This window comes from Eumetopias jubatus, unplaced genomic scaffold, assembly GCF_037043125.1.
Source record: "Eumetopias jubatus isolate StellerSeaLion01/CBP00866 unplaced genomic scaffold, mEumJub1_p1.0 scaffold_11, whole genome shotgun sequence".
NCBI lineage: Eukaryota > Metazoa > Chordata > Mammalia > Carnivora > Otariidae > Eumetopias > Eumetopias jubatus.
In genome coordinates this window covers 36,579,030-36,593,935 of record NW_028274817.1, presented here as the reverse complement: position 1 = coordinate 36,593,935, position 14,906 = coordinate 36,579,030, and the positions used below count along the sequence as shown (strand labels likewise).

At 43.6% G+C, this 14,906-nt stretch overlaps 1 protein-coding gene across 1 annotated transcript in view; it reads right to left on the bottom strand.

Annotated features, from left to right (window-relative positions):
• Positions 1-2,002: 2,002 nt before the first annotated feature.
• AMMECR1 (AMMECR nuclear protein 1) overlaps positions 2,003-14,906 on the bottom strand; it is a 110,690-nt gene continuing 97,786 nt past the window's right edge. The window contains exons 4-6 of the mRNA XM_028096026.2: positions 10,369-10,459; positions 8,831-8,927; positions 2,003-6,445 (exon numbers count right to left, since the gene is read on the bottom strand). Of these exons, the coding sequence (XP_027951827.1) occupies positions 6,331-6,445; positions 8,831-8,927; positions 10,369-10,459 (303 nt within the window). The 3' untranslated portion in view covers positions 2,003-6,330. The remainder of the gene's footprint in view (positions 6,446-8,830; positions 8,928-10,368; positions 10,460-14,906) is intronic.

Below are 14,906 nucleotides of genomic sequence, written 5' to 3'. Positions count from 1 at the left end.
ATATCTAACCTCTGTCGGGCTAATGTGATCATTTGTCATGATGGAAATCTGCAAGCACAGGTCAGTGTTCAGTTATATAAGGCACATGGCCTCTACCAGGCCTCTGGGCCGGTTCACTGAAACCATTTGAGATAGTCGGTGCAATATGAACATGATCTATTCAGGGTCATTTTTAAATCCATTTGTAACCAAGTTCTCAGGACGAGGTAGTCTGGCTTCAGAAGAGTGCTTCGTTAGGATCTAAGGCAATTTCCTCCCCGTCTTGAAGGATTTCTTTTCACAGGCCTGGGGTCTGATCAGGAGATTGTCCTACGAGCTATTGGATCAAGGGAGGCCTTTTAACATAGGAGCCCAAGCCGTCTCCACAGGGCCCGCCTCGTGTGCATCCCCCCCCCCCCATAAAGCTATTGCTCCTGCAGGCGAAAGCCTGGGCAAACAGGGGGAAGCTGCGATGGCTGAGCCCACACCCACACGTGTCTTGGCTCCTGTGGTCAGAGCTGCAGGAAGGGGGAGAAGCCATTCTCTGAATGGGCGGCCATTCACTAGCTCTCCCGACCGGCAGCTCTGAATGTGTGTGTGATTTCACCACAGCTGATTGCCCCCAGCTCTACCGATGGGACCCCTTGGGCATGAGGGTGTTTTCCATCAACAGAGAGGAACGGCCGTGCCGCTCCTCCGAAGCAGTGGAGCTATTTCCAAGGTGCCTAGCGGGGCATGACATCTAGGGAGGAAATGCTGAAGCTCTGAGAAGAATTTAGGTAGGTGGAGTGTGATTATTGAAGTTGAAATCTGTCCAGACCATTGAGTTAACCACTAATGTGATAAAAAATGAAGGCTGTGGGCTCGTGCAATTACTTCGTTCTACCTGAGCCTATTAATATTGTCTAAATCATTACAAAAAAAAAAAATCCCATGTACCATTAACCATGAATGATGGAACTGGATAAACCTCGAGCAGATGGCCGCCTTAATGGAGCACCATTCAACACTGCAGTAGTCCTCCGGGATCTGAGATGGCTGTTTTTAGCCACTGTGATTGACATCAGCACGTGTCACCAAATTCACACGGGCAGCGGGGCTTTGGGGCAATGCAACAGAAAATCCGCCCGTGTGCATTCACGAGCAATTAATCCTGAAATATGCATGGGACGGCGTAGGATTTAGCACTGAGACAGCAAATGATTTAGAAAGAGCCCGAGGTATTCGAGCAATGTCCCCGGTGGCCTTTCCACGGGGGAAGAGATAAGGCAACAGCTGGGAGAGAGGTGGCCCACGAAGAGCTCGCCTTCTCTCGATGCAGGCCCTTAGCTGGCCCGGGGAGGTCAGCAGCACCAGCTGCCTTGCCCTCTACACAGATGGTTTCCCCAAGCTCGGGCTGGGAGTAGAGCTCATCTCCTGCCACTCCGGAACTGGAGAAGTAACTGGGGACACGTTTTGAGTGTATGGTAGGCCTAGTGTGTGTGTGAGTGTGTACCTGCTCCGAGCAGCCACATCTGGGGCGTTTTCAGATTCCGTCCCTCCCGTGCCGAGAACATGGCAAAGCCTTGAGGGCAGGAGAGAAGAAAGGCTTCCCACCTCCTGAGATGCTCTCGCCGGGATAGCACTGCTAACTGCCCCCACCAGCTCGCCAGAGGGAAACACCTGTTGATAACACACCGTCCAGAAGGAATCTGGAGCTGCATAAGCCCGGCTATGCTACCACCGGACTTCACGTCTGATGCTCGCCCCAGGTCCGAGGCCAGGGCGGACTGTCCAATAAAGGCTGGACTCAGTCACCAAGCCAGGCTAGAGGGCCAGGCACAAGGAGGCCACAGGCAAATCATAGGGGAAGTGGGGAGCAGCTGCGGGTGGGTGAGGTTTCCCGAGTGCCGGTTTGGAAAGAAATCGGCATCAGCTCCGTTTCCAAGTCTTCGACGGTTAGCGTTGTAACAAGAAGCCCCCACAGGACCAACAGCCTTATGATGAGGCAGGCAGGTTAAAGAAAGAGACACCAAACGGTAACTCAGTTTTAACGTTTTATTGGGTAAATGATTTTAAAGATAGTAACAATAGTGTCAAAACTACTACAATATCTTTCCACAGCCATACCTTACAGACCCACATAAACCTTCTCATTTTTTTCCTCTCGTTCAGTTTTAATATTTTCAAGCTATACATATCATATAAAATGCCCATTTCCAATAGTTTCTTCAAACTATTAAGCAATTAAATGTGGAAGGAAGGAGGATCTAGTTATACTTGGAGGGGGTTTCAGGTAATCTGCGATGTCTCACTGTAATCCAAAAACAGGTTACTAAGAAAGAAAGAAGGAAAAGAAGAGCTACCCCAGGTAGCTTTTGCTCATTACGAGTCTCACCACTGTATCACCAAGAACTCTGTATGCTGGTGACGGATTCAAAGTAATTTCGGGGAACATACAAAACACTAAAATAACTTAGAAACTAGATCCAAATATTTCAAAAGTAATCGACTTTGATATACAAAAACAGTCAGAGGTGGTTACAAAAGTTTGTTTTCTCAGTGCGTCTATGTACCAGCGCAGTTACTGGGTCCAGAGCAAAATAAAAGGTTTCTCTTCTTCTGAAACAGTAATAAAAAACAAGGAAAACAGATCTTTGTATATAAAGGATCAATGCTGGTCTTCAGAATAATGTAATCGGAAACCCTTAAATCTAGAGGCACACAACGGGTTTCTGCTTTTAAAAAATAAAAGGAAAGTCACCAGTTTATTTCAATGGAGGAGGTGCTCACACCCCTCAAATAAACTTAATTCAATTGAACATCACTAGCAAAAATCACTTAGAAACTGTACAAAAATAAAAAAGTTAACACATTTAATCCTGCAAGGTTTTTGTAAGGACTGGAAGGCAGGCTTTTGGAGCAGCATTTGGGCATGGCTGGGGGCTTCTTTGGTTTGATCTAACACACGTAAGAGATGGAACCTACTCCAGATGACAGTTTCAAATTTCCTGCACATTTGAAGACATGGAAAGAGGCCGGTATACAAACTTCTGGTGTGCTGGGCATTGGGACTGTGTGTACTGGACTAGAAACTCTTACACCTGCTTGAAGGGGGAGCGGGGACCGAGAGCAAGCCTTGCACGTTCCTCCATCAAGTACACCGACCTCTCATGGTTAGGGGAGACTGGGGTGGGTGGGAGCACACTCTCGTGCAGTCCGAAGGCCACTTAATGGGGGTTGGGGTGGGCTAGGGTGGTGGTGGGGGGCAATTGTTCTTTTAGAATCTGGTACCTGGCTGACTTTAAGAACAAGAAAACCTTCCAGAAACGGAAGCCTTTTGCTACATACCAAAGTAAAACGCGTACTGTTTTCCCAGAGGAAAAAAAAATACCCAGTTGCATTTGAGAAACAAAACACAGAAATGGAACTAATTAACATTTAAAAGGGGGGGCAATGTAAACTTTGTGCTACTCAAATGAAGTTCAAGTATTACTTCTGAGCTGTTTAAAGATCACTGAACTTATACGATATTCTGGTGATGAGAGTGCAATTCACATTTGTGTTTCTGGACAAATAAACCACAACTGGCTGAAACACAACCTGTGCAACCAGAATCTTCGTCTGAGTTAAAGACACATGCTACATATTTCAACATGATCCAAGTTCATTCAAACCACAGACTTAACAGCTTTGTACTATACGATGAAGGTGAAAGGGTCTAGCGTTTTTCTGTTTGAAGCACACCATTACAGTTTGCAGGACACCCTTTACGCTACAAAGTCTTTTTAGTCAACAGCTATTTAGAGACAAAAAAAAAAAATGCACTGTGCATTAATTTGAAAACAAAAGGAGACAAAACTATCCTTTTCCCCCAAGCCATGGTGGGAAATATTGCTGACCTTGTCCTCTGAAGCCTGCAGGATGGTTATTTCTTCAGTATAACATTATTACAACTGGTAAGAAAAAATCTGTAGAACATCTGCATATATCAAGAATTTTTTAAAAATCTGATATGATTTTTAGAGTCCGCACGACCAGTCACGTGACCTGCTCAAGATTGATTAGCACCGTTAAATACATAAACACACATATGTATGTATGTACGTGTAAGTAAATGTATACACACACACATATGTATGTCATAGATCTTTTCTTTGAAAAACAACAACAACTTCTAACCATGAGCTCACCCAGGACAAGGAGCCTGTTGAACTGATGAGATGATGGATAAGATGGGTCAATATTGGTCTATTTTGTCTCTCTTCAGTTTGCTTGTTTTATTTACTTTTTTTTTTTTTTGCAGCAGACAATATCATTCAGCTTGTGCTCAGTTTCCCTATAAGGGCAAGAAAAAGTTTCCATCAGGTAGCCACCTGGTTTTGTGCTGAAAGACGAATCTGCTCCAAAACTGCTCCCAAGGAGAAACAAAAGGACTCAAGATCCCTTGCTATAGCCCAAGAGCTAGCTTTCTCTGACTAATCTCTAGGTGTAGTGGAACTGGCTACCAGGATTGCATTTCAGGCTAACAACTGGCTTCTTAGTTAAGGCATCACAACTGAAAATGGTTATTTCAACAACCGGCGCTGTGGATGAAGGAATACCACCAAACCTCTAAGGACTCTGACCAAAATGAAAGCAGTTTCCTCTGCCACAGTGGCAAGCGGAGGGAATTCAGGCAATCAGCGCACCAACTAGCAAAAGGGTTTTGAATTCGGAACTAGCAGTCTGTCACTTGTCACAGCCGACTCTAGGTATAAGCTCCGCCATTTTGATTTTCAGTGACATCTCAAGAGTTTTAGACTACATATTCTGCACCACACTTAAATTCATCACTTGATATACAGGTTTCCTGTTGGAAAAAAATTACACACACACACACACACACACACACACACACACACACACACTATAGGAAAATGAAGGTAATCTTTCTCCAGAATCATCTGTCATTTTTCCTGGGGATAGACACACGGACCTCCTACTCTTCCTGACGTTGGGAAGTTGTCTTTGTATGCACCGTGGGAAGACCAGCCCTGCAAATGGGCTGGGGTCTAACAACTCTGTCATTTCTAAATGCCGGCTCCATTTTCATAGGTGTAATGTAACATCTTATCAACATAGTAAATGTGTTTCTATCAAAAGTATGTAGTGCAGAAAGACTCCAGTCTTATCCCCATGACAAACATTATCTGAAATCATGGCATATATGAACTTTTGTTTCACTAGATTATCTTTACTATTTCTTTAAATAGTCACTAAAATTGTCTCCGGCCAATCATGATTTATTGAAACCTAAAGCTAACAGGTTTAAATTAATATATAATAGACAAATGTCTCTTTTTGGTTATTTGCTCAAGATAAATTTTTTCACCTTAAAAAAATACTTAAGAGTAAGGAATTCATCTAATCTGCTGTTTCACATATAGACACAATAAAATTTTATAAGAATATTTCTCTAAATTGCCTTTTTCCCCCCTAACCTCTCTTAATTCCATTTAATTATATTCTTCTCAAAGGCACTAAATTCTCTATCTGCTCTCTTCCTGATATTTGCTGCTCTTCAAAATGATTTCTGTAGCATATCTGAAAGGTAGCTTGTACTTTCTTAAAACAGTGTTGTAGTTTGTTAAGTTGGTTCTATAAAGTGATGAAGCTGTCTCTTCTATGATAACCAGCACAATAGGAATAAATGATTTCTCACTCTCTGTGACAAGCTCTATCATGGACCTTTGCATGTTCTCTACTAGAACTAAAGTTCATATATTTTAACCATGGGAAAAACACCGAAGGAGTGAAGACCCACATACTAAGCTCTCATAGCAAAACGCGTATTAGACAAATTCAAGAGTAATATACAAATACCTGAATTTGATATGAATTGCTCCCAAACTCAGCTATCAAAAATTCTCTATCTTACCGAGGAAAAACTAGAGAAAAACCTAAATAAAATCCTTTAAAACCACACAATTTCTTCCATCCACAGTTGAAAGAAGGAGGGAAGAGAAGACAGAAGGAAGGAAAGAAGACAGGAGGGAAGGCAAGAAGGACAGAAAGACAGAAACCTGATCGAGAGAGCAAAGCAAAATTCTACATAATATGGCAAGGAAAGAAAACCCCAAAAGTTATATATGCTGCAAAAAAAAAAAAAAATCAATGATCTAAAATAATAAAACAGAACCTTCTTAACAAATGCCATTTTCCTACCCGTTACCATGATGATCTTAACTGATGATGTCCAAGCTTCATCATGGCAACGGAAACTATCATCATAAAATGGTACAGTAAAAGAGATAGCTAGACCAAGAAGGGGCAGGGTCTCCTGGGAAGAGGTCTGCAGAGAGGCCCAGTGACTGGCTGTGCGGCTCAGTGTCAGGAATAATGGTTGTATGGCGGAAGGGGATGCCCAATGCCATTTTGGAAATGATGATGCTGGCGATGAGCAAGGTATTCAGCATAGCTCAGGGTCATCTTTTCACTACGGTACCTGAAAAAGTCAGGGAAGAGACAAAGTTAACATCAAGAAATAGATGACACGCCAATGTCAGAGCTAGGAGGGACCTTAGAGATAACTTTACAGATCTGGAGAGACAGAGGTCCAGAGAGAAGTCGTGACTGGCCCAATGCCACACAACCAAGTGGCGAAGCTGAGATCCGAACCCGGGAATTCAAAGTCTTAAGTCCAGTGCTCTTTCTGCTCTACTGCTCCCGGTTTCAGTCATTCTAGAAATTTCCATGCCCAGCCCCCTCCACCAGCCCCAGCCTGCTAGCGGGAAGGAACAGAGGAAAGCCAACCTGTTGCCATTGTGCACACATCTCATTCACTTGACTGTTCTTTCTTCCAGGACCTTCCCTCTTTGTCCATTCCCTTCCCTTCATCCACGCATCTACTCAGGCCTTGCCATTTGGTAAGAACAGCAACAACGAAATGCTTTTCCTAGTACTGGTATCCCGAACCCTCTCTTTCCCCATCTCTGGCTCTCCTTTTACCCCCTCACTTCTCAAAAGTGTAACGTGGCGTTTTCTGCCTTCAGCCCTTCATCTCATGCTGCTCCTCAGCCCCGTGTTCCTTGGCTCCTGCCACTCTTCCACGGAAGCTGCTCTTTCAGAAGGTCACCCCTGCTCCTGCTTGACGTCTCCATTAGGAGCCCATGCACCACTCCCTTCCTGAAGCTCCCCTGTGTCGTGGGCTCTGCACCTCCACACGTCCTTTGTTCTCCCGCTCCACCCCCGCCACCACTGTCGCCCAGACTGCTTCTTATCTGACTATGCCTCCTACTCCTGCCTGCTAGGATTTTCCGGTGTTTCTGCCTTCAGTTTTTTTGAACCTCTACTCTCTGTGCCCCCTCGGGGAGCCCTACCTTTATCGCTTCAGCTACAACCTCTTCACAGATGATCCCAAATCACCATCTCTTGCCACAAGTTCTATCTGCGTACACTTCTGGTGACATATGGGACATTTCTATATACAGATACCTCAGGAAGCACTTCAAATCCAGAATCAATGCTGAAACGTGACTCTCCTCCTGCGGTCCCTCCCTTGGCTAAAGGGTGCTTTGGTGCCTTGGTGCTTTTCATCTAGAGGAAAGCCTTGACCTGTTCTTCTTCCCTACTTCTGAATGATGACTAAGTCCTTTTGTTGCTTCCAGTGTTTTCTCGTCTGTTTGCTCCTTTCTTCCCACCCCACTGCCACAGTTCTTATTAAGGCTTCCCACTCACCTCCTTTGGATGGCTGCCCCAGATTCGTAGGTAATAGCAATGTCTCCTAACTCCTTTTCCTGTGTCCCATTCCAATCTTACACCTCCCCAAATCCATCTGCTTCAAACCCTTCAGTGGCTACTTACTGCCTCTAGAATCAGGTCTACGCTTCCTAGCCGGGAAGTCAATACCCTCCATGATATGACCCAACCCACCCTCTGGGCCATGTTTCACTCCCATGACCACCTTCTGTATGTACCCTGAAAGACCGGCCAAATCAGACTGTTGAACCTTCCCCAGAATTTGGCTCTATACTTCACCACCCACATGCCTTGACTCACTAAATCAATCCTTTTCCTCCCCCAGCCTCACATATTCTACCCATTCTTCCAGCCCAGTCTCAAACCTCCCTCCTCTCTGAAATGTTATATTATCTATTCCCACCCCTCATGTTAAGTCCTCTTTCCCTACTTTATGACTTCACACCATCCATCACATTCTGCCTTATATTTGTCATTACTTTCGTACACGCCCTTCTATTCTCCTAGACTGAACTCGGGGAAAGCAGAGAGGGAGGCATTTTCAAATGTGTAACTCCTCAGAGCTGGGAAAAGTCCATTTGTAGACTCTAGGCATTCATTGTGGTTTTATGGAATTGAAACAAATGGAAACAGCAATCCATTTTCCTAAAATGTTGGCTATTTTTTTAAAAATAAGTATCCCCATCATCCCACGGGAACAAGTATTTGGCATTTGTGAGTCTAGCTCAGTTGTGATTTTCAGTAAGCTTCCCTGATAGACTCCTATCGCTGCCAACATCCTAAGGTTAAATTCAAATTTGAAGAGTGCTTATCAGAAGCCGGGGGTTCCGCTAAGCAATGTCCAAAGCTAGCCAAGGGCTAATTCTGGTAACGTTCTTCAATAACGTAGTCTACAGGCTCAGAGGACTTGCTCGTGTAGAGCCAGAGGAACCACACAGAGCTAAAGGCGGGAAGACTGGTACGGCACACGAGCCGAGTTCCATCATATCCACCCCCAGGATGGCCCTGCCGTTCATTTCCGTTCGGTTTCAGCAAAGAAAAGCAAGTAAGAGAGACCAAAGAGATCAAAGGGTTACAGACATACGCATCGAAAGGTACTGGTTAGCCTGGCACTAGAAAATGCCTTCTGTACCTGGTCAGTTTTATGGTTTTCCTGAATTCATTAGTTATCGGAGCTTTATATCCTCCTTTCCTCAGTAAGGAGTCTATGGTCTGAATATGGTCCCATCCTGTGGAGAGTAGACCAGATAAAATACCAGTCAAGCACATGTCATAAGCACTTTCAGGCAAATACAAAGTGACTTTGTGGAGGTCACAGCTATTACTGTCACCAAATACCATCAACTCCTTTGGTCCTAAGAACAGTCACACAGAAGAGCTAAGACTTCCTCCTGTAGAGAAGCAGGTCTGCCCCCCCCCCCCCCGCATACCTTAAGTGCTAGCTACCCGTGACGGCTGACAACATTGGCTTTTTGATCTCAATCGCATTCAAAGATGAGAAGTCTAAGAGCCTGGCAGTGACGGCTCAGGCGGGTCTCGGTATTAACCCATGAACACTGCCCTCTCCTCTGACAATGACATCTTTAAAAGGGAGGGAGAAGCCTAAATGTCATTGTGCCAACTCAGTAGGAGTTAGGACTCCCACACTAACTCATGGTAATTACCGTCCCTGATGGTATCTTCTGGAGTCAGTGAAGTGTATCTGTGTGAAGTATGCAAAGGCATTTTTATTGGTTCTGACGTGGGATGGTATGCTTAATATCCGAGGCCCCCTCTCTCTCGTATATACTTCACGAAGCCAACAGGAACTACAGGATCGAGACATTTTCGAAAGCAACCCCAATAAACCGTCCGAGAGCTGTCTTAAAGACTAACTCTCTTGTCGGGGTGGGGGGCGTGTAATGATATGAAATTGTACGGTTATATAGCTCACATTTATATGAACCCAACATGAGAGAAACCCAATTACAGATGCTTTCTGATGAGGGGAAAAAAAGCTCTGTAAGATAAAGAGAAAATATTCATTTCAACTGATGTGAAAAACTAGAATTTCATAGTGGCTAGAAAGGACAAGGTGTTACAGAGTGAAGAATTCTCTTGTGTTACAAGTGGTGGTTCATAAACATTTGTGCTCTATCTGCCAACACAGAAACATGTTTGATTAGGAAGTGCAGACCAAGCAGATCAAACACGAAGAGTTCGTGTAGTCTCGTTGCTCCTGATCTTAATGGGAAACCTACAATCCTCACAGTAGCCAAATGAGTCCCCGGCAACCACCTGACGAGGAAACATTTGATACTGACAATGTACCGCGGGGCTGACTGTTAGACAGAAGGCTTGTTTACGCCAAAAGGCTACAGTACAGTGGGATTATGAGAAAAGGGCATTTTGAATTCATAGCAAACCATTGCCTAAAAAGAAAACCCCACTTCTACAAGGCGTTGCTCTGGGGAACGTTATACTTTTTTGCGTGTTTTTGCTCTCCAACTCTAGTGCAGAGATTCAACTTCTGTGGGAGTCATTCACCGATCTCATGCAGACATGGCAGTGCCAGGGGCAGAAGAATCGTTTCTTCTCATTTGAGAACTGCCAGGTCAGAGAAGCGCACTTCAATGTGTGTATGTGTTCAACTTCTTCAGCAGATCATAGGAAATAAAGTACAACAATGACCTTGCTCCTTTGCAACCTCCGGTAGGTAGGTGGCAGTGCGTTTTGATCCTTTTTCATTGATGAATTCTATTCTAATACCATGTACACCGACCTGAAAGAAATGGGCAGTTTTATTAGTACAGTCTTCTTCATAGAGATAGAAAGCAAAAGTTATAATTTAACTTCCAAGACAATGCAGTTCTTCCTTTCCCCTTGTTTCTGGAAGGGCACACCTATATACAGAACATTTTTCTCTTTCCAAAGCCACTGACTTTGGGTTTGAGGGCCATTATGACGGCCGTGGAGACTGAAAACATCGATGGATGTGCCCCCGTGCACTGGGCTATGCTATTCTGTCTGGACCCAGAACACCCATGCTGCTGTGTGTAGAATAAGACCGTCGAGGGCAAGAATTCTGCCCCCACTCCCAAACTGTGGCTCACGACACTAAGGAACTAGAGCGAGGGAGCTGACTTTCAAAGAGACCGCAAACACGCATCCTGTTTTCAGGTATAAGCGCCACTTTGGATTAAGTTCCAAAACTTCCGGGGCTGCCAACTCCCTTCTCAGGCTGTCTAGTCCCTTTAGGACCTTGAATTCTATGTAGACGAGCAAACCCAGGTAAGGCTGAAAAAAAGCCAACAACCAGATCCGACATCACCACCCATTCCATGTAGTATTTCTAAAATATATGTCACGGCTTAGGTCTGTCTACATCACTGCCCTCATGCATTGTTGCTAAATGTATGAGTGATAAAGATGTCAAATCCCTTTGGGGCAAGGTATTTTTGCACCGTCTCTTATATATGAACACAGAGATCACTATAACTTTATGGGAAGCACACAAACTTCTGGTGATGCCCTAAGAAAGGGAGTTCTCTAAGTGAATGTGGGCAATTTCTTGCTAATGTTTTAAGAAAGTAACGTACTGTTTTACTGATTAGCATCTAGTCAGAAGGAATCAGTCTTTTTCCCCCTCGTACCTCACATAGAATCATATACAGAACCGAGGATCACAGAAAGGTCTTCTTTGTAAACACTGGTAAGAAAAATGAAATTTCAAAAGTGCAACAACTCCATTCTATTCTCCCAAATCTACAGTCACTTTAGGTTAATGGTCCCCAAGTGCACTTTAGTACAGTGGCCCACGGGACCTGGAGGGAGGACACGAGACCAGGAAAACACTTTCATCCAGGAAAGAGGCTTCCTTTCAGAGCAGGTGAGTCAAGTCTTAGGCCTTGCCTCTTTCCATCTGTAGGCATGCAGAGGTCTAGAAGAGGAACAGGGGTCCATGCAAACTTCTTTTGCTGCTTCTGCCCTTAGCCTGAAATCTCCCACTTTTTCAGGGAAGAAAAAGTCCTCTGGAGAATCCAGCTTGTTCTTTCCCCAGGTCTTCTTCACACATCCCTCCATTAGAGGCCTGTCAGATCTTCTGAGAAGTTTGTTTTTTTCTGAAAGCCTTATCTCTGTGGCTATTTCTTCTACATGATATAAGTATTCTTATGAACCTCCTTCTGCTGAAGATGCAATCAGGGCAGCTGTTTAAAAACTAACACAATAAGGCCTCCCAGACCCTGTGGGAAATGACTGTGGACAGCTGAGAAGAAATATGAGTGCTTAGCTATCCGGCCTTTCCAGGATAAAGGACATCTACTAATCTCCCCAGTGCCTGACACTGTACGGAGACAATGACAAATCTGCAACAGTTTCCATATACCGACTTTCTGACCTGTGCCTTTGAAGTTGTTTTTGTTTCCCCTTCAACCATAGCAGTTCCTTCATAATTTGTTTTTAAAAATAAACAGCATAAATAATCTGTGCTCCCATCACTCACTGAAGTGAATTTTGCATCTTCGACTCAATTTATCAAAAATCTGTCACGTTCAAATTGGAAAGAATTTTGGTGTTTATGAGGGCGTCTAATCAAAATTGTTGAGACGAGGAATGTTTCCCTATTTGTGAGATGAGAGTGTTAGACAAAATCAGGGGTGTTTAATTGGTATGGGGGGGCCTGGGGGCTGTGAAGTTTATCAGAATTTCAGGAGGTTTCATGCTTCAGCGGGTATGGTTTGGAAAAAGAACAACTCCCCAGGTGATTTTTATTCTAGGTTAACTAGAAAACCTCTAATAATTGGTCTAGCTCTGACAAACTGTGGCTGTGTATTGAAAAAAAAAGTGATTTAGGCAAATTGGAGGTAATTTAGACACATTAATCCTTTCTTCATAGGAGTGCATTGTGTTCTTTAACAAAAATATCAGAGATTTTAAAGCCTAGTAATTTAGCAATTAAAAGTGGTTATGACCAGCTGTATGGTATGTGAATAATACCTCAGTAAAGCTTATATATATATGTAAGTATAAAGAAGGAGGTTAAGACCAAACTGGAAGGACATGCTGACCAAAATAAAAATTACTCATGAATAAAACTGATTGATTTTTGTATTTTCAGAAGGCCCCACCATCAAATTTAATATGACAAAAAATTATCAAAATTCTCCCATTTAGAATTAGTACATTTACAATTTTTAGTTCTTTTCTGTGTTCCTATGATTCTGAACAACTGAAAAGTACCTGCAAATGTAAGTAGGGTGATCTTAAAGTGAGCCCTTTGGGAAAAATAACTTCTTTCATGGATTAAAAAATATACTCCACAGTGATAGCCAAAACCAGAGTGACGCATTTCTTCAACCAGCGGATTTGGGAGAATGGCAATCATGTTCTGACCAGAATCAAAGCATAATAGCTTTTTGTCACCTGTTGAGCAACAGCATTTTCCTTACTCCCAGAACCACAGACGCCACCAAGTAGTCATACTGCGCAATCAAAACAGAAGAGTGGAAAATGGCCTGCTGTGGAGAATGACCGAATCTGGCCAACCTGTGGAAATCACTGGCTTTGCAAATTAAGTCATCTCCACTGACAGGAGCACCAAAACTAATTCTGTATTGTTTGAGGGAGGAATCGGCCACAGCTGCAACTTCAAAATGTAACCCTCATGTATAATAATCGAATCCTCTCTGAGACAGAGTGAACCCCCCCGCGGAGCAGCATCCCAAGAGACAAAGGCTCCAGTTGCAATTATCCGCTAGCTAAGAGATCAGCTAACCAGGGAACTGGGATTCCCTGAAGCAAACTTCCGCTAAAACTCTACCATGGTGTTGCAGTAACTTTCCATTTCTAGGGGTGGATAAGGAGGTAGCATATGGGAAGACTATGTCACCCTACCACCTCTCACATACCCCTAACCACCACTGCCCAAAGTATGGCCAGGTAGGCAAAAACGGGAGACTTGCAGATCTAGCCTTATGGGAGTCTGCAGGTCACTGTCAAAATTATTAGAAGGTCTGAGAAAAAAAATGCTTTCAAGGCCCATCAGCTGTGATAATATCCTTTTAATCAAGACTGTACTTTTGCTAAGCAAAGCTATAAATCAACTCGAATGGTAGTAAATTAAATGTAGGACTTATAGATAAGAGGATATGGAATTAAACAGAGCTGTATCTGTGTGTGCTGAGAGAACAGTAAGACCCGTTCAACAGATTCCTATTTCATGCTAAAAAGAAAGCCATATTTATTCTGAACCATTACATAGCGAGTGATTTTTATTAATGCTATTATACAATCTTTTTGTTTTTAACATCGCCCAGAATGATTAAATATCAAGATTAATGTTAGGACCCTAAAATAGATCTTGATTATTCCGGAGTTGGTTATTCAGTTTGGGGATTATGCATTCCCAGCCCCACCTTGCCCCACCCTCTTTCCTCTTGTCCATTTCTCTGTTTGCTCACTCCTCTGTCAGAGAGCATGTGGGCTCGCAGAGAGAGAGATACACGCAAATTAATCAATTTTGCTACAAAGTAAAAGGTTTGGTAGGAGAAGAGATTATAAATAATGGCTAAAATGAAGCTTCTAGACTCCAGATTTCATTTGTCCTCGTTATCTGGCCCCTTGTTAGAAATGTGGCTTCATTTACAACTATTATCCTCTAATGCAGTGACTCACAACACAGGAGCATTAAAAAAAGTGCCCCTCCCACCCCATTATAACACATTTCCATATTCTGCTCCTCACAACTGCACAAAATTTGATATCCCCTAGTCTGTCTATAAGGCAAGTGTTCGTCCTGTAAGCCACTATCAGCACTACAAAAGGGCCTCACTGTTACTTGTGAGCCCGATCAACAAGCCAACAACCTTGGAAACGCTCAAACATGAAAAGGAGTCATCTGGCTAAAAGCATCAACGAGCATAAAATGTGCTCTGGCTAAGTCAAATGGGCTCCACGTTAGCCTTGGACCATTTGGATCCACAATTACCTCCACAGTCCTGACCCTTAAAACTAAATCTGCCCTTGATCACATCCCGGCCAATAAAACCAATTACCTCCCCAGGTTCATCTGTCTTAGCAAATGCCACAGTTAGCCCCAGTCTTCCCCATTAACCAAATGTTGGGTTTCCTTCGTAAAACAGTACAGCCCTAGCTCGCTCCACAGATTTTCAGTGGGTTCACCTTGAAATTTCATATGTGTGTGTGTGTACATGTATATCAGGAAGTCA